Consider the following 19,441-nt stretch of genomic DNA (forward strand, 5'->3'; position numbering starts at 1 on the left):
ATCAGCATGGTATCACCATGATATCAAACTCTAGGCTCAGAAGAGCTAATAAACTGTTCTTTACAGAGCTAGCTTATGGGGTCGTGATATATGGATAATCATAGAATAGTTTGGGTTGGAAGGGACCTTTAAAGGCCATCTAGTCCAACCCCCCTGCCATGAGCAGGGACATCTTCAACTAGATCAGGGTTCTCAGAGCCCCGTCCAGCCTGATCTGGAGTGTTTTCAGGGATGGGGCATCGACCACCTTTCTGGGCAACCTGGTCCAGTGTTTCACCACCCTCATTGTACCAGATTTCTTCCTTATGTGTAGTCTGAATCTACCCTCTTTTAGTTTAAAACCATTACCCCTTGTCCTATCACTACAGGCCCTGCTAAAAAAAATGATTGAAGTGGATTGAATTTAGAAGGAGGAGGAGGTGGGTTTGAATGACAGCAGGTTGGTGGTCGTCATTGTTCAGTCTGATGGGGACAGAGTGGGGGTGAGGAAGGGTGGAGGGATGTCCTTGAGTGGGAAGGGGAGGAAAAAGCAGTGAGTTTTAAAGAGTAGCTGCCAGGCCATGGTGTCTAACCCAGGCTAGTATCGACACCTCGGCATCCTTCTGACTTGAAAGAATAAAAGAGCTTCTTTCAGCAGTCCTAAAGCAATCAGTAGAAAATAACTCATTTATGAAATGGGTACTTCTAGCTGGGAGAATCGTTACACTCAGAATCCTTCCTCTATTGTAATTTTGCTTTAATATTAAACCACTCAGGATAAATCGTTACTCGGGAAATTTTTTAGGCAGAAGGTGACATCCGGGAGAAGAATATGGAGCATTAAAAATGGATTATACAGTGTCATTTCTTGACTACTTGCCTGAGATATTAAATATGTAGGATTTAAAGCCCAGATCTTTTGTTGATTACACTGTGGCTCTGGGGCTGTCTAGGTCTTCTCCAAAGTGCTTCTGCTTGGGCAAAATAGGGTTTTACCTTATCCTGATTTAAGCTTCTGGCTTGGCAGAAGGACCTCTTCTCATGTCAGGTCTCTTTTGCTCTTCCTTTTATAATTGGAGCCTATTCTTCATCCCCTTCGCAAGCCATCTGCTGCAGCTGCGAGTTCGAAACTAATATACTGTGAGGTCAGGCTTCCCTTTTTTTTTTTCATTTCCTTTTTTTCCTGAAATAAGGCAGATCTAAGGCAGGTCTTGTTGTCTTAAAGCTTCGGGATTAGGGCTCTGTAAGTGTACGGGAAATAACTCGTGTGGCTGCTGGGCGGTCTCCTCCTGTTTATAATTACTCTGTTCAGGTTCTTGTGGCAGGCGTATTGTGAATGGGCTCTGAAGTGGGTAGATTGCAAACTTTCTGGAAAAAAAAAAAAAAAAAAAAAGCCCAAACGAAAAAAAAGCAACCCCTTGTTTCCCATCTAAGCGTCACGTATTTAGGAGCCCAACTAATTAAGCTCTTCTGAAAGAGCTGTCTGGCTCCAGCAAACAGCTTCTCTGTGGTTCTTTCTGTTGCAAAACCCCGGGGGAGGCTGGATCGGGAGGGCAGTGCCATCACCCACACGGCTTTGGAGGGGAGGGCTCTCTGCCAGGCCCTCTGGAGATAGCCTGCCCACTTGCTCTCCTCGGGGAGGCATGCAACGACTTGCTTTCACAGCCTGTCTGCAAAGCACCCCAAATTAGACCCTTCAGGTGGATGTGTCGTCAACCGAAAGGAAGGTCGCCCTGAAGACTCGTCTCCTGAGCAGCCCGGAGGGATGCTGTGAGATGGCAGATGAGGGGATGACGGGACTTCTCTATGGAAGGAGGTGGGCATCAGGCTTATAGATACAACAGCCTTACGTTGCTGATGGCACTAATAGCAGGTTTGAAATGAATGCGTTTTGTGAATGTGACTTTCTTTTGCTTCACTGGGTTCAGTCACGCTTCTGGATGTGAAAACTTAGATAATAAAACATCCCATTGAAACTCATCTTCTCTCGGTTTTGTGCTGCCCCAAAGGCTACCTGGTGCCATGCTGCTGGTAGCAAGAGCAGGCTGTAACTCATGGGCTTCCCTCTTCGAAGCTGTCAACAAGCGAGCTGTAAAGCCTTGGGGAGAGTGGGGATGATGGAGGGAGGGATATCCAGAGTCTCTTTTCCTGGGCAGATGGAGATCTGTCAGCAGTTTTGACAGCAGAGGCTGATGGGCTTCTGGACTGAGCTTCACTGCCGTGCTTAAACTCTTGCAGAGCAAAAGTTGCCTGCTGTTGCTGATTATCTGGTTTCCATGGGTTTTTTCAGTATTTTGATTAGGTTCACAGTTTGGGTTTTTGTGCTTAAAGTGAAGCAACAGAATGTCAAATACTCCTTCGTACGCCTTGCTCCCCATGGAGCGCTTGCGCTCGTGTGGCCAACTCCTGTATACAACAACTATCGACGGCAAAGGCGAGCTTAAGAAGTGGTTAAGGACTGTTGAGAGCAAGCATTCCCTGGCAGGGGGACAGCCTTGCCCTTTATTGCTCTTTTCCATCCTCACTTGCTGCGACTGCATGGAAGCACTCAAAAGGGCTTGGAGAAACACTGCCGGCTCTGTTCCCGTCCCATGTCCTGCGTAGACGGCGGATGCGGTCAAGGGCCACGGTCTGTGCAAGCGCGGGGCGCACAGGACAGTCCTGGAGGCATTGCACCGCGTAAGCCCATCACACGTGATCTTCTGAAAAGGGCTATACAGCTCTGGCCAGCTATTATATTGCAGCCTGTAACATTGAGAGCTGCCCCAGGTCCTCCCTAGCATTGCTAAATCTGCTCTATCCTAATTTATTCTAATAAGGCAAGCTTTCATCTCGTATCCAAGCTCTTTCACTGTGGGGCTGAGTGTGTGTCACTGTCTGGGACGTGGCATCCTTTGCTTCGGATAGAAATGTTTTCTTGGTGAACTGCTCCGCTGCAGGACTAGGGGAATGAGCTTTTTGTGCTCTAATTTCAGAGTCGATGGGTTTTTGTACTCTAATCAAGAGGTTTTGATGCCGTAATTAAAAACATGGACTTAATGGGTATTCTGCGGAATGTAAATTCACAGGAAAAATACAAGTCAAACTTTTGAGACCAAAGCACTTTTGTGCTCACTTAGTCTATTGTAATTAGGGGTGTGGTTCTTAAGGAATATTAATTAGCCCCATGGGTGAGGCTGGGGAGCCAGAAAAATGCTGCCTCCACCCCTATTCCCCAGTGGGAGTTTAGCAGCTGCCTGCTGAGCTAAGCATGGGAGACAGCAAGTGGCAGGGAGAAAAGTTTGTTGGGGGAGGAAGGGTATCCCCCAACCTCCTCCTTTAAAAACAAATAAACAAATAAAAATAAACCAAACCACTTTCAGGAGTTAGGTGCAACTTTCTTTAGTCGCTGGTTTTGCCAAATGAGTTTAAATCGCCTCCGTCATTTTCCTGGGGGTAGTGGTTACTGCTTTAATTGCAATAGCAAATTTAAGAAGACTTGTAGCAAATGTTGGAAAGGGAGTTGGTTCGTCTGACTGCCGTGGTTAGCATCTGCAGATGGGCAAGTGTCCTAACAGAGCGTTGGCTTGTCGGCTGGACTGCTCCCTTACATGAGATTTGGTGCCTTGGAAGACGCCTGTTTTGTCCATGGCAAACAGGTAAAGAGCCTCTGTTGCCACATCCCCGAGGACGTGCCAAAGGCATCTCGCTATCCTTAGAATATCTAAATTATAGCTAAATTACCCTGTTAGTCCCTGGGAATCCTGTAAGACTTCCTCTGGATGGAAAATGAGGCAGGAACTGATCAGTCAATGAGTAGTTGCTTGGGTGCAGGTGATCAAGAGCTGTTCATGTATTTGGTGAACCAGCCCAACTGGCAGCAGGTTTGCCTTCACTCGGGTGACTACGACAGTTCGAACAGAAAAATGGTTTTAAAGCTTAAAAAGAGAAGGCTGCAGCAATTAAAAACAGTCTGACGTAGAAGGAAAATAGCTATACTAATTATGGTGGTAAATGCAGTGATCAGGAAGAAGGGAAAAATGATAGGGCAGAATTATCAATTAGATACTGACTCAGGAGATCAAAATGGCAGAGGGAGAAATGAGTGCTCAGAAGTTAGCTTTGTGGCTAGCCAATGTGTACAAAACTTGTTCTTAGCCACGGTATGGGCCTGTTATTTGATGCAAGGGATGTACTTGGTGGTAATGCAGAAAATGCAGAAGAACTGAGCCTCCTCCTAATGTAATTTAACCTAGTGTGGTTTGGAAAATGGAGACAGAGGGTAAAGTTTAGATGCATTTTTTTTAAATTGGATAATTTATGACAAATAGAATCATAGAATAGCCCAGGTCAGAAGGCACCTCAAAAGATCAGCTGGTCCAAGCTTTTGTGGGATGAAATAACTGTAGGAATAGCTCTTCAGACCATGATTTTTCAGTGAGTCTTGGAAACCAAGGAAACCAGAAGGTCTAAATAAAAGCTAATATTGTGCCAACGTATTAAAAAGGGAAAGAGAAAGATCCAGGTAACTGTCCTGGCAGCCTGGTGTTTGAGGGAAAACAATGTGTTGATTGGTAGAAAACTATTACTAAAGATTTAATGGCACTGTGGCATCCCTTAGCATAAGTGTGTAGATTATGTGTCACGTTGACCTCCAATTCTGGCAGATACAGGGAAGTTGAGCTGCTATTGTTTTAATTCTGGGAGGATTGAAGGCAAATGGCAAATAATCAAGGGAGCAAACTGGACCTGGCTTACGTGGTAAACTGCTGCTGCTGGTGGCAGGACCTGGGGACCTGGAGAAGCGGTTTGTTTTCTGTGGACTAGTTTCTTCATTACTTTCTGTGCCTCGCACTTCAAATCGGGGTTCGCTGCTTGCCAGCATCCAGACACCTGCAGCTGATGGTTGTCCCATGTTTGTGGTGCTCTGCTGGTCTGGTGGACAACCGGGTCCAAATATTGAGACTAGAATGTCTGAACTAGAAACTAGGCTCTAACTTTTGGATGGAGGTCAGATATTTTTCACTAGCAAATTCTTAAAAGGAAGAAATAATACTTTCCTAAGAAAAGCCCTTTAAACAGCAGTATTTCTATTTTAAAGTTAAAACTAGTTCAGGGAAGTCTGAGGGCCTACGCTATCCAAAAGGTCAGACAGACTAAGAGATAAGTTTTAAGTTTTCAGTTGTGGCACGTGAGATCTTTTTTTTTTTAAATATTCATTTCACTGGCAGCTGCTAGCTGTTTTCCTTTGAGATCTGGTTAACCCAGTTTCTCCTGCTGCAGTGTCTGCGGTAATGAGATAGACTTCAGTCTGGTACCCGGCATGTCGCTGCGACATGCGGTGTTGTGGCTTCGTTATAGGACCAGTGAGGAACGATGGAAAGGAACCAAGGGACATGAGATATACCTGCTGCTGCTGCCACCGTGTCCCTCCTCTACTTGCTGGCTCCTGTGCTAGATCGAAATTTGGCTGCAACATCTGCTTGACAGCGCCTGGGGTGCACAGCTTGAGCCTGGACCTCTGCCATGCTTGGTGCTGTACATAGTGGCTTTAGTCTGTGTAGACAAGGCAGAGTAGGTCCTGTGACGGTTGACGTGCCTGAAGCGATGTGGCAAAGCTGGGGGAACCCCAGCAATGGGGGGGTGGTCTCTTTCTATTTGGGTATATTGACTGCTGAAGTGTTTGGGGACAGACTTGGCTTTGCGTAGGTGGGCCAAAGTGCCCTGAGAACCTCTAGGGCTGTAGAAAGCAGCATCAAACACAATTAAATGCGGCAGAAAAGCTACGTGGGAATGGGAAGAGGTGTTCTACTGCCTTAAGACATGTTGAGATCCCTTAATAGGTCTATTCTGAAGTAGTTAGTGCCATGCTAATGGACGTCGTCCCACTAATTGGGAGAAGTGAAGAAGAGGAACTGGTTCCTCCGAGTTGCACCAAAGACTCTATACATTGTCCCTGTAGCTGCTTCTTCCCCACGTCTGGTTCCAGCCTTGGGATCACAGGAATAAATGATCACATTTAGCCAACCTTCACTTACATCTGTGCTCTGCTGCCATCTTCTCCAGAAGTTACTGTTTTACATCTGTCCTCTTACACATGTGGTGCCCAGCCAGAACATGCTGCTTGTGGGATGTATAACCTAAAAAACCCCAAAGGACAACTTGAAAGGCTTGCTGCTACTGGGAGACTTGTTTGTTCTCAAGTACCTGATGACTGCTACCGTAGCTGCATCTCCGTAAAAATGCTGCTCGGCAGTTAGTTGTTGTACCTAGTGAGATGCGTTTTTTTGTCGAAGGCGAGACTCCTTGGCTTGGCTCTTTTGAATCTGGGTAGCTGAAGGACCATCATGGGAAGGACGCTGGCTTTGTGCTGCCTTTCCTGGCAGGAAACCATGGCAAAAACACTTGTTGTGGACTTCAACTTTCTCTGGCTGCTTCTAAGCATGTTGCTTTGCATCCCTGTTGCAGCCACAGAAGAAACAGCAGTGAATAAAATGGGGTCCTGAGCAAACCCAGTCTTTCTCTGGTTTCTAAGTATTTCAGACACTTGCTGCTATCTGACATAACTAGAAAGAATTCAGCACTTCATTATAATAAACTATGTACGCACCCTGAAGATGTACAGATGTCTTAAGTGTAGGTCCATGGGCATTTTGAATTAATTTGGGAGGATGTATTTTGTGCCTGGGCTTGATGCAAAAGTGAATGGGCTTTCCTCGGCCATGTAGCTGACAGACACCAGGGCATGAGCCTGGTCAGGTCTTCCGTACGCTTCCTGCCTTTTTCTGGAATGGCTAAACCACAAAAAGCAAAGAGAAACGGAGACAAAAAGGAAGTGATTTGCATGTGGTTGCATAATGAAGCTGCAGAAGATTAAGGATTCAACAACACTGAGAGACCTGGAGGTTTACCAGGGTGTGAGAGCTCCCATGATCCAAAGGCTCCAGAAATTGTTCTGGAGACAGTGGAGATCATGCTTTCTGCCTGGACCAGGTTGCCCAGAGAGGTTGTGGATGCCCCGTCCCTGGAAGTGTTCAAGGCCTATGGCAGGGGGGTTGGACTAGATGATCTTTGAAGGTCCCTTCCAATTCAAACCCTTCTATGATTCTACAGTTCCTTACCCTCAACCCTTCCTTCTTGAACATCATCTTCACCTGCAGCTGCTGCTGCGCTCTCCTGTTAGGCTGCGTGGTGGCTCGTTTCCCCTTACAAAGACTGTCTGTGTGTGGTGGACTCAGAATTGTTCAGGTTGGACAGCCTGCACCTCTGCTCAAAGCAGGGTCAGTGTTGAGTTCATCTGGGCTGCACGGGGCTTTCTGCAGTTGGGTCTTGAAAACCTTCAAGCACAGATTCTGCAGCCTCGTGGGGCCCCTTTTGCAATGCTTGACTGTTATGATAAAAAATGTGTCCTTGTGAAATATGAAAATATTTTTCCATTCTCATTCTGCCAGGGAGAAATGGCTCTTCATATAAGTGGGAAAGACTTGGTTTATATCAGTTTGCATTCCTATGCAACAGATTATTTTTTTTCAGCATTTGAATAAATCACTTCATTCTACATCTTCTGTGTTATTGTTCAGTGGCAACCGTGGAGGTTGCATATAGTTATTTTTGTAATACAATTAAAGTAAAACACCTTCAGCTACCATTACTGCTTTCCTTTCATGTCTTCGTGTCACCTGTTTTTCCTCCCCGCATTGAAATTCTCCAAGAAAAACGTGTAAAATCTGGTTTGCACTTGTGTCAGTTCAGCCTAGCTCGGCCTCCTGATAGATAGTGGACAGCTTACTCTCTTCTGCACTCATGTAATTCCATTCGTGCTTTTGGGTCCTGGGAGATTTGGGAGCTCATTCTGTACAGCTCATGAGTTTTGATGGTACAATGCTAGTCCTGATAACTTCCATATGAATAAATGTCACTACACGTGCATAACAACTCTGCCAGCTGATTCCACCTTTTTTTCAGGAGATATGCAGGGATGGTATATTTGGCCACAAAAGTGATCAGAGGGCTGGAACACCTCTGCTATGGAGAAAGGTTGAGAGAGTTGGGGTTGTTCAGCCTTCAGAAGAGAAGGCTCCAGGGAGACCTTCTTGTGGCATTTCTATACTTAATAGTGCCAATACTCAGTACTTTCAATGCTTAATACTTAAAAGAAAGATGGGGACGGACTTTTTAGTAGGGGCCTGTAGCGATAGGACAAGGGGTAATGGTTTTAAACTAAAGGAGGGGAGATTCAGATGAGATATAAGGAAGACATTTTTTACACTGAGGGTGGTGAAACACTGGCCCAGGTTGCCCAGAGAGGTGGTCGATGCCCCATCCCTGGAAACATTCCAGGTCAGGTTGGACGGGGCTCTGAGCAACCTGATCTAGTGGAAGGTGTCCCTGCCCATGGCAGGGGGGGTTGGACTAGATGGTCTTTAAAGGTCCCTTCCAACCCAAACCCTTCTGTGTTTATATGATTCTATGAACTTGACCACCTGGCTGCAGTTTTGTGCCTGCTGTTGTAGGGCTTGGAAAAATGCACGATAAAATGATGGTACTAGCTGAAAAATTCAGCAAAGTTACCACGGGGTGCAGGGAAAGCGGAGCAGGGAAGCGTGCCTTTCTGGCAAGACCTTTGTCAGACCTAAGCTGCTTTCCCACGGGTTGTCTGAAAAAGATGCTGCAGGGAAGGGTGCGACAGGGCTGCGGGACTTATTTCCGAATGAGGAGTCTGAGGGAAAACTCTGTAACTTTGAGTGTTAAAGTTTAGCATTGCTTTGCTAGGAGGATCTTTCTGAAATGTAGCTGTATGCCCATTTACAGGCTCCACCATATGATTCCTAAAGCGTTAAATGGGAACTGAAAGACTGTGGCTTTGCCATGATGGCGAAGAACATGCATAAATTGTGGGGGAAGCCTTACAAGTCAGTACAAGGTGCTGGGAACAGGCAGTAGGACACTGTGTTTCAGCTCTTTGGACTGCTTGCCTGCTGGGCATGGGCTGAGTTCAAGCCGGGAGCTGTTCCTGCCTGCGAATAGCTCCAGCGGCTGAAAACAGCCGGGGCTTCAGCAGCTCTGCCTCTTCTCACAGTGACCAAGGGCGGGTGTTCAGCCAGATCTTGTCACGCTGATCATCTTCTGGGTTACTTCCTCACTTAATGTCCTCAATTCTCTGCCTCATGGCCAAGAAAATAGACTTGCAGCGATGTGAGATCTGTTTAAGAGCTTAATGCCCTCTTTGGTCCAGCTTCCAGGTGATGAAACCAGGGTCTCCTGCATGGCAGAGTCCCTGCTGCTAGGACCTAGGCTTATCCTGATAAGATAAGGAAATTTCATGAAGCTGCAAAGATTTAAGCTGGGTTTTACTGGCTTGTTTTTTGTCACTCCCCATCTGTGCAACAGCAGAGGAAAAGTGGATTGAAGTTCTTCATCTTGCCGCAGACCTCCGCGTGCGTCTCTTTGGATGCAACGTAGGTAAAACTGCGAAGTGATCCCGATGAGGTGCAGAGTAGCATTTGGGAAATGACCTGGGAAAAACCAGAATACCAGCGATGGGGTGTTGAGAGATGCTCTGGCAGCTGCCCAAGTCGTCTGTCTGGGGGAGCTGGCTAACCTCCACGCCATGTGCTTCAGGATCCTTTGCTGGCGAATGCAAACCCAGTGCTGGAGTGTTTTCCAGACCAATCTGTTCCCACTGGAAACTGAGCACAGACACTCCATCTATTACTGCGGACTGCCCAGTATGTGCTGTATAAACAAAAGCAGGAACTGTTGTTGTGTGGCACTTCATCAACGCTTGTTTAGCTCCTAGTCCCAAGCAAATGAAACTTGGCATGGGCTTACTCTTCTCGTTTTGTCTTTCCAAAGAACAAAACCAGTTGTTAGGGACCAGGGAATGTTTGGAACAGTTTTCACAAGATTAGAAGAGCGCCTTGCCGATCTACAGATGCTGCAGAAGAAGCATTCCTCCCCGTTCCCACCCTGAACAGCTATGCTCTGTATTCAGATACCCAGAGAAGTGGTTAAATACCAGGAATCTGAGCGTAATTCAGTTCAAACAGTACTATCGGAGCAATTTATCTGGCTAATTTTAGTAAAATGTGTTATTAAATGGATAAAGGTAATTAAATGTTATCATTAATAGCTTACATGATAACATGTCCTGCCACGGGACCCTTCTTATCTGCGACCTCACTGTAACAAATCAGGGCCCACCAAAGATGATGATTATCATTGCAGAGGCAGCATGACGTAGTTTTTTAGGCCTTTAGTGCTACAGTAGGATCAAAACCCCAGGTTTTATATTTCAGAAGTGTTTGCCTTTAATGCTGTAGCATGGAGTCAAGACTTCAAAGTCTTTTTTCACGTTTAGGGTCAACGCAATTCACCAAGTGCTACTGATCCCCTCTTGGAAGAAAACAGAGTTATCATTCATCTTATAAAAAGAAAACCAAGAGCAGTTCTTGCGCAGCCAGGACAGCCCCAGCAGGAGCGTGAGTTACCACGGGAGATGCGATAGCAAGGGAGGATACACTGCCACTCCATGCATGGGTAGCTGCAGCGCTAATTTTCAAGGCTGCAACGATGTAGGCATCGGTTTTGCTCGGTAGCGTATGGGGAGTGCTTTTCTCTGAGGGTGCCCAGCAGCAGGCAGAGCTGGCAGTGTACTGAAAGCCTTGAATAGCTCAAGCTGAATGAAAAAGCTGGGAGGTTTGCGGCCTCTGTATTTTTTTGCCTTTTTGTTTTAGCACCAAATTAGCAAATGGCACTCTTTTATTTCTGTGCACGGCTGTAGCTCTTCTAAAATTTGGGGGAGGAGGAGGAACAAAAGCAAGCTGCTAGAAATATATCATTTTGAAACCAGTATGTGGCTGTTGACAAATAGGCATGTAGTTATGGTAATGCACAGCCCACCTTCAGACCCCAGAGAACAGGATTTAATGGCAGGTTTCTGCACTTTTCCCCGATTGGAAATAATGCAGCAAGTCCTCTGAAGAATTTTGATCCTTAGAGCTGTCAAACACTAAATGTTTTATGTGCCCTGTCGATTCAGGCGACGCTTTGAATAGGATGAACACAAAATCTCCATAAACGGCATAAACAGCTGGGATTGAGGGCACAGCTCTTACGAAACACCTACTTCTGCGCTCACCCGAGGAGGCTGCAGCCACCTTCTTGGGTCTTGAGGCTTCATGGATGCATGAGGTTTAAGGTAGTCAGAACTGAAACACATTAACCTCTCCTCCTGCCTTGCTCCAGAAGCTGCAGAGCCTCTTTTAGAGGAGAAGGTTTTGTTATTTCCTCTGCACGGCTCGAGACTTGATTTTTGACAAGAGATTGCAGCATCCCAAACTCTCTCTGGAACAAGGACAGAGGGCTACATGGAAGAGTCCTCTTGCTTGCCACCGTAGGAGCTGTTCCTCTCCTTCCTGGATACAGGCTGGGCAATGAGTGGATTGAGAGCAGCCCTGCAGAGAAGGACTTGGGGTATTGGTGGATATGGGACACGAGCCGGCAATGTGCATTTGCAGCCCAGAAAGCCAACTGTATCCTGGGCTGCATCCAGAGCAGCGTGGCCAGCAGGTCCAGGGAGGGGATTCTGCCCCTCAGCTCTGCTCTGGTGAGACCCCCCTGGAGCACTGCGTCCAGCTCTGGGGTCCCCAGCACGAGACGGACACGGACCTGTTGGAGCGGGTCCAGAGGAGGGACACAGAAATGGTCTGTGGGCTGGAACACCTCTGCTATGGAGAAAGGCTGAGAGAGTTGGGGTTGTTCAGCCTGGAGAAGAGAAGGCTCCAGCAAGACCTTATTGCAGCCTTTCCATACTTAAAGGGGTCCTACAAGAAAGACTCCTTTTTGTCAAGGAGCGTGGTGACAGGACAAGGGGTAATGGTTTTAAACTGAAAGAGGGAACATTTAGATTAGATGTAAGGAATAATTTCTTCACTGTGAGGGTGGTGAGGCACTGTACCAGGTCACCCAGAGAGGCTGTGGATGCCCCATCCCTGGAAGTGTTCAAGGCCAGGTTGGATGGGGCTTTGAGCAACCTGGTCTAGTGGAAGGTGTCCCTGCCCATGGCAGGGGGGTTGGAACTGGATGACTTTTAAAGGTCCATTCCAACCCAAACCGTTCTGTGATTCCCTGTGATAACTAAGGTGGGCTCATCCAACCTCATGCAGTCCTTGGTGGTTGTGCCCATGGCAAGTCTTCTCAACTCTTCTCCATTTGGCCATCCAGATACCACCTTAAGCACTGGAGAAGTGAGGGAGGGGGAAAAAAGCCAAATTTTTCTGGGCTGGAAACAGCAGAGGACAGGTCTAATCCTCAAAATGGGATTCTTGCCCACAAAATGCTCAGTGAAATGGGAAAGAAGTCTAAGGAATGAAACCAAGAGCGTGAAGCACACCAGAGCTGTTTGCGTGTTTGGTTAGGCTTCCTATGCCACACTACGTGTTGTGCAATCTGGGTGCTTTCCAAGGCACCGTGAAGTGATGTCGCTGCTGGTTTTTATTTCCTTTTCTCTGCTGGAGTGGGCTGGGACAACATAACTACATATGGACGTCTTTGGATAGCAGAGGTCTGTGCGGTACTGCTGGTTCTTAACAAGTGTAGCATGGAAAGGTACCTGCGGCACTTGGAACGGAAAAGCAACAAGATCTTTGAGATCTCCCAGCTTCTGCAAGGAGGATCAGACCAGGCTCTGGAAAGCGCTGTCATGCAGAAACGAAGCTTTACCCCTATACCAGACAGCCCAGCATAGCTGAACAGATGGTGCTGCAGCCTGATCATTCCAGGAATGTCGTCCCAACCATTGAATAATTGGTATGGGGGAGAGCCTCTTCCTCGCTGAGGACCAGATGGGTCTGCTGCGTCTTCTTAGAGGGCATTGCGTTAATGTGAGCATTTAACGAGAGCTGGGCTTCTTCAGCCTGGAGAGGAGGCTGAGAGTGGATCCAACTGTCATCTTCACCTACCTAATGGGGCGATAGTGAAGACAGAACCAGGGTCTTCCATGGATGGTGTACGAGGGAAGGGTGAGAGGCAATGCACAGCTGCAGCATGGAGGGCTCTCAATTTGGTCATCTGCAAGGTCTTTACCTGAGAGTGGTCACCCGGAGAGGCTGTGAGATGTTCATCCTTGGAGATTTCAGAATTTGGCTGAAAAAGACCCTGAGTAGGATAACTTCAAAGTTACCTGTGCTTGGAGGAGGAAGGGAAGGTGGCCCAGGTGAGCTCCAGAGGTCTGCTCCAGCCTAAAATATTATAAAAACAGGGAAACATAACATTGGGTTGTAACTCCTGTGCTGCAAGCTTTCCATCTCCCATCTAGAATAAGGACCGAGACCTTGAGAAGGGGGAGGGAGGTGTTCTTGCTCTTTTGGGGGTTTTATTTGGGGGTTTTTTTGGAAGATGCACACTCTTTTCCCTAGCTGCAGAGAACTTGCTGCATTCTTGTCTTAAATTTCTTCCTTCTTTTCTGCACAGCCTTGCTCCAGTTGGGATGCAGAGATTTCCTTTTCTCCTGTATGCAGGGACCTCTGGGAAGCTACTGTAGTATAAGTATCTGAGATTTATAGCGGGGAGCAGCCTTCCTCGTCCTAGCTGACCATCCAGGCCAAGTTTTGAGGTCTATCCTATAGCTGTCGCGTTTGCCTGCCGAAGGGCGTGAGCCTCAGGAATCCGCTGCTTCTGCCAGAGGAGTCTCTGGAAACAGCAGATGCTCTCACACCTGCCAAGTCACTCTCTCATGGTGGGTTATTCGGTTTGGGATGGGGTTTTGCTCTTTGGACAGGTTTCCTTTTACAAAGTTCATTCCAAGGACTGGTGAAACATGCAAGCGTTTCATTTCATTGCATTTATTTAATGTGATTTGTGTATAAAAGTAGCCCTTTTAGGTGAAATGTTATTTATTGACATCCCTGATTTATTTCTCAAAGTTAAATATCCAAGTTTTAGCTCACTAACCAGAAAAAAAAAAAAATTCTTTCTTTTTTTTTAAGTTTCAAGGTTACTTAGGCCTGTCTTGCAATTGTTCGGTTTATCCTTAAGGTCAGCTGGGTTTTTTGCCCTAAGAGAGAGAAAGGAGAATGCAATTTTGCTCACAGGCTTTGCTGCGTACACTTCATAAAAATTGACTTTGTCATCTCATCCAAGAGCACTTGTGGAAAGTCTCTGAAAGCAGCTGGTCTGCTTTGCTCCAGCACTTTTTGGGGTTAGTTTGCATTATATAAAAGCATGGTTATTGTGCGTGGGGCCAATAGAAAAGGGAAGAAGCTTGGGAAACATGGTGCAGAAGGGGACCTTTGCTTTTCAGCTTGTCGTATAAGTAATGGAATAGTTTCCCAGTGCTATGTTCAGTTATTTCCTCATGCAGGGGCTTTACAGTATGGTATGAGAAGGCATGCACGCTGGAGGTGGGAATCCAGGACTATTGAGTACCATCTTTCATCCAAACAGGTTGTTCATGTTCTAAGTTGGACTGTTTTTCTTGTATGCTTTTATCATATGAGAAATAACTATTTGGATTTCCAGATTGAGCAGGAACGCTAGATTTCATTGATTCTTCCTGATACCCTTTGTCTTCCCTCCCGTGTGCATCCATGGCATCTTGTTCTTAGATTATAAACTGGTCTAGTCCTGGACTAGGCATATCAATAGCCTTTAAAACTTTGGAAGAAGCTGTCATTAGTGTCTGTATGAACGCTTTGAGCTCCACAGTTGATATTTAGAGAGGTGGTTTCTGCAGCATCCTGGGAGGAACTGGCTCAACATGCAACATGCGTTCATGGAGGGTAGATCCATCAGTGGCTCTCAAAGCACCATGCTTTGCATGCAAACTCTGGATGCTCAAACTGCTGATTTACCAGAAGCATAGAATCCTCAAATCGTAGAATCACAGAATGGTTTGGGTTGGAAGAGACCTTTAAAGGTCATCTAGTCCAACCCCCCTGCCATGGGCAGGGACATCTTAAACTAGATCAGGTTGCTCAGAGCCCCGTCCAGCCTGGCCTGGAATGTTTCCAGGGATGGGGCATCGACCACCTCTCTGGGCAACCCGGTCCAGTGTTTCACCACCCTCAGCGTGAAAAATTTCTTCCTTAGATCTCGTCTGAATCTCCCCTCTTTTTGTTAAAACCATGACTCCTTGTCCTATTGCTACAGGCCCTGCTAAAAAGTCTCTACATCTTTCTTAGAAGCCCCCTTTAAGTACTAAAAGGCCACAATAAGGTCTCCCTGGAGCCTTCTCTTCTCCAGGCTGAACAACCCCAACTCTCTCAGCCTTTCCTCACAGCAGAGGTGTTCCAGCCCTCGGACCATTTCCGTGTCCCTCCTCTGGACCCGCTCCAACAGGTCCATTGGGACCCACTCCAACAGGGACCCCAGAGCTGGACGCAGTGCTCCAGGGGGGTCTCACCCGATCGGAGCAGAGGAGGAGAATCCCCTCCCTGGACCTGCTGGCCACGCTGCTCTGGATGCAGCCCAGGATACTTTCTGGCTTTCTGGCGTGTGACCACACATTGCTGGCTCATGTCAAGTTTTTCATCCACCAGTATCCCCAAGTCCTTCTCCGCAGGGCTGCTCTCCATCCCTTCATCCCCCAGTCTGTGCTGGGACTGGGGATTGCCCCAACCCGGGTGCAGGACCTTGCACTTGGCCTTGTTGAGCCACATGAGGTTCACTTGAGCATGTTGGTTTTGCTGAGTTTCTCTCCATGCCTGTGTCTCGATGACCATCAGAGATGGCTTTCTTCTTACTGCTTGGGCTTTTCTGATTTGCATAGCACAGACATTCTTGGTTTTGGGGTGCCCTTCTGCTGCTGTATTAATTCTAGCTGGCTTAATGACAGCACGGAGGAGAAGCCGATCTCATGGGGTGTCTCCTTCAAGTGGTCACAGTGTGTGCAACCACCAGGAGAATTTTAAACTTAACTCTTGAAATGCAAGGCTTTTGCATCCCCTTGGGAGCAGCAATGGTCCTAGGGGAGGACGGGGGAAGGGGTAATGTAAGGAATCATGGCTGGATGCCCGGGACTCCACTGGAAAGGTGCAGACCAATATTTCTCCTAGATGGGGAGAAGGTTTGCAGAAAGGGGGAGATGGGGGGCAACCTGCTTTGCTAACTCACTTTTAAATCATCCTGGCAACCTGAATGACAGATTTCACACCAACTGTGCTGAGCAATTGGATTCTGCGCCTGGGCACGAGGCGTGTTATCGGAATGATTTATAATAGCGGAACATATGGCCAGGTTTCAGCGCGGGTAGCAGGCATTTCCCCTCCGTTTTGCCTCTGCTTTTTGTCTGTGCTTGTGTTTGGAGGAACGATCGAGGCTTTTTGTTTTCTATCGCTTGTTCTGGTAGTGAAATACGGTGCTCGGGGAGTAGGGAAGGGGCTTAGGCAGGTGGTGGTGAGGAGCAGAAACTCCGACTGCCGCACGGATCCAGTGCACGGTTGTAAATTTGCTCCTGCGTTTCTGCAAAGGATGGAGGGATTTTGTGCTGGGTCAACCTGCGTGCAGCAAGCTTTTCCCTGCTGCTCTGCTGGAGGGGTCAGGGGCGTTCCTTCTGCTAAATGAGATTTGCTGTCTAGGGCTACTGTCTTGGTGCTTTGAAGCAACGAGCACTTCATGTTTTACAGCATTATCTCCTAGACCTATAAATATCACCGCATCACTGTCGGGAAGAGGGGGAGTGCTGCTTCCTAATGTTTTCTTCCTATCAGAGTAGGACCAAGAGGTTATCTGATACTTAGGTGGGAGCAGGCTCTTGCTGGTAATCTCTGCCGTTGTTCAGAAAGGTCATCTTGTCTTACAGGCTCTAATTGCTCCAATCATCACAGGGATTTTTAGGGTCGAACTCTGCATTTACAGGACGCAGCAACTGCAACGGTTAAATTGAGTTGACGTCCTGGGAACAAGGATTGCTTGTTTTCATCCCCGGGCTTTCTGCAGCCCCGCTTGGCATGAGTCATCTCAAGTCACCGTCCCTCCTCCTCCTCCTCCTCCTTGATTCCTCCCGTTGTCCTGAGCCCAGCCGCGATGGGAAATCAAATGATGTCAGGACCATGACAGGTGGCTGCTTTTTGGCTTCAAAACGGGGCAAATCACCTGCTCACGAGCAGCTGCTGCTTCCAGCCCTGTTCCGCCACTGCTGAGGCTTGTGCATGAGTTAGGACAAGGTCCTTCTGCCTTGCCCTAAGTAAAAACACCCCTAAGACTCTGCTCGGTATTTGCGAGGCAGGCACTTGACCCCAGCGGAGCTGTGCCAATGTTTAATCTTGCTCTGGCAAGCCCGCAGGGAGGATGCATATTTTTCCCTGTGTGTCAGATCTGGTGTTCGTAGTTCCCCAGTCTTTCGCAGACCTCCAGTTTCTTAAATATTTCGGAGTTCAAAAGCACAGGGTGTGCTTTCAGACTTGCTTTCCACAACTTGCGGTTAGGTTTAGCAAATCTGTGAAACAACCTTTTCCAGATACCCATGCAACGCTAGTTAGTGCTGAAGATAAAATTAGGTTATTGTGGATTATTCCTTGTTCTCTGGCATTATCAAATATCCCCCTTTTCCTCCCAGTGATGTTTGTCATGGGAACTCTCGTGAAAGGACAAACTTGGCACTGGAGGCCAGCTTGGTATACCACAGCTGCAAGTTAAATATTTAAGGGTGTGTGTTTACAGGCTTGCAATCCTGTGCTGTAAACTGCTTTAACCTCCCCACATTAAATCTGTAAAATGGTATTAACCTCCTGTGCTCCGATACCGCTTGAATTCACAAAGAGAAAGTGTGAAGTTTTACTGCTTTGGTGGAATTTATGTCCTTTTCCTGCTGCCTTCAGACCCTGATGACTTTGAGGTCCCCACTCTCGCAGTGGTACCGACTTCGCCGTGTCAGCACGCCGGGCAGCTCACGGTCATAAAGTTCCTGCTCATTTAAGGGCTTGCACATTGTCACTGCTGTAAAGTGTCACTGCGGTGAGACTTGCTGCCTTTCCTTTCCTACACCCAGTGCTTGCTGATGCCCATCCACACTTGGGCTTTTTTCCATCTAGGCTTTACCTTGTTTAGTTTTGAAGCAGTAAATTAAGTCTTTGTCCTTCAGGATTGGGTCAAATTGACATTACAGCTACATCGAAATTAAGTTTTTCTTAATCAACGAGTTAAAAAAATAGTAGTTGAAGAAAGGGTGCCTTGCACACGTGGCAAGGAGGGTCGGGATTCAGCAGCTGCGACCGTCCGTGCTGGAATGCCTGCCTGCTCCTCTCCCTCGCTGCCTGCCCAGCTGCCAGACAAGAGCTCTGCCACTGCCCCTAACTCGGATGCTGATCCTCCTGTCCCCCCAGCTCAAGGATATCAGTCATAGAATCACAGAATCATGGAATGGCTTGGGTTGGAAGGGACCTTCAAAGGTCATCTAGTCCAACGCCCCTGCCATGATCAGGGACATCTTCCACTAGATCAGGTTGCTCAGAGCCCCGTCCAACCTGACCTGGAATGTTTCCAGGGATGGGGCAGATCTTGCAGGGCTAAGAAAATACACAGGACAGGATCACTGCACCCTGGGATCAAACCATTACAAACAAGGGACATCCCAGCTTTAGCTTTGGAGCACATAGAAAACATCATAGTGGAGTAATCGATGCAAAAATAGGCGAGGAAAAAAGACCCAGCTTAGCTGAGCTGCAGTAAGGACCCCTCTGTGCATCGGCTCTGCTGTACGAGTCTCTCTGCCAGGGCAGCGGCGCAGCTGGGCTCGCAGCCACGGAGAATTTGGGAGAAAAAAAATAATAACGTGCTTGCCAATATTTTTATAGACTTTGCTGGCTGGGAGCTCGGCTTTGTGGTGTTTGATATACGGCCCCTGATGTGCTTGTTTTCACGATCTCGGAATGGAAATGGGGGCTCTTGAGATTTGCAGAATCTCTTTTTGCAGAAATTTTGGGGGTGGGGGGTAGGTTTCTGCCTTCAGTTCTGATCACTCCTGATTTTTCTTGAATTGCTACAGGTTGTTGCTTGTTCATAGGCTTTTGGCAAAGAGCTTAAAGTTCAAAGCATTCCACTCAATATTTCACACTTCCAATATTGCAAAGAGATTATTACTATTAATAACACATTAATCATCTTTCCTCTGAAGATTTTGATTGGAAAAGCAAAATAAGATTTTTGTTTGTTTGTTTTAAGAAGCATTAGAGTCGGTGTTGGCAAGTCCCAGTGCTTGGGTAATCTTCAGTCTGATTTTTTAGAAACTTCAGCACTGAAAATTTGGGTTTGTGAATGCAACACTGACTCTGAAGTTGTACTAATGTCTAGACCTGATTTGGGGAGACACATATGGCATGTTCTTAGAGTGCCAGCACAGATGAAGGCACCATCCAAAATGATCCATCTTCAAGGTGGAAACCATCTGCTATGTTGCTTTGAGGAGATGCAGTTTCACCCAGCACCCACCTTGGTCCCACCTTGGAGGTTTGGTGAGAACCATCCTGGAAAACCAACTCTGCTG

At 47.2% G+C, this 19,441-nt stretch overlaps 1 protein-coding gene across 4 annotated transcripts in view; it reads left to right on the plus strand.

Annotated features, from left to right (window-relative positions):
* ARHGAP39 (Rho GTPase activating protein 39) overlaps positions 1-19,441 on the plus strand; it is a 150,183-nt gene that overhangs the window by 50,965 nt on the left and 79,777 nt on the right. Inside the window, exon 1 of one of the 4 annotated variants that reach the window (XM_069780200.1) lies at positions 1,430-1,795. The exons of 1 other annotated variant lie outside the window; for it this stretch is intronic. In XM_069780200.1, coding sequence (XP_069636301.1) covers positions 1,755-1,795 — 41 coding nt within the window. In that variant the 5' untranslated portion in view covers positions 1,430-1,754. Of the gene's footprint in view, positions 1-1,429; positions 1,796-19,441 lie in introns of those variants that run through there. 2 more of the 4 variants (XM_069780201.1, XM_069780198.1) reach the window with 2 other exon arrangements.

The sequence above is a fragment of the Haliaeetus albicilla genome, chromosome 3 (assembly GCF_947461875.1).
Source record: "Haliaeetus albicilla chromosome 3, bHalAlb1.1, whole genome shotgun sequence".
NCBI lineage: Eukaryota > Metazoa > Chordata > Aves > Accipitriformes > Accipitridae > Haliaeetus > Haliaeetus albicilla.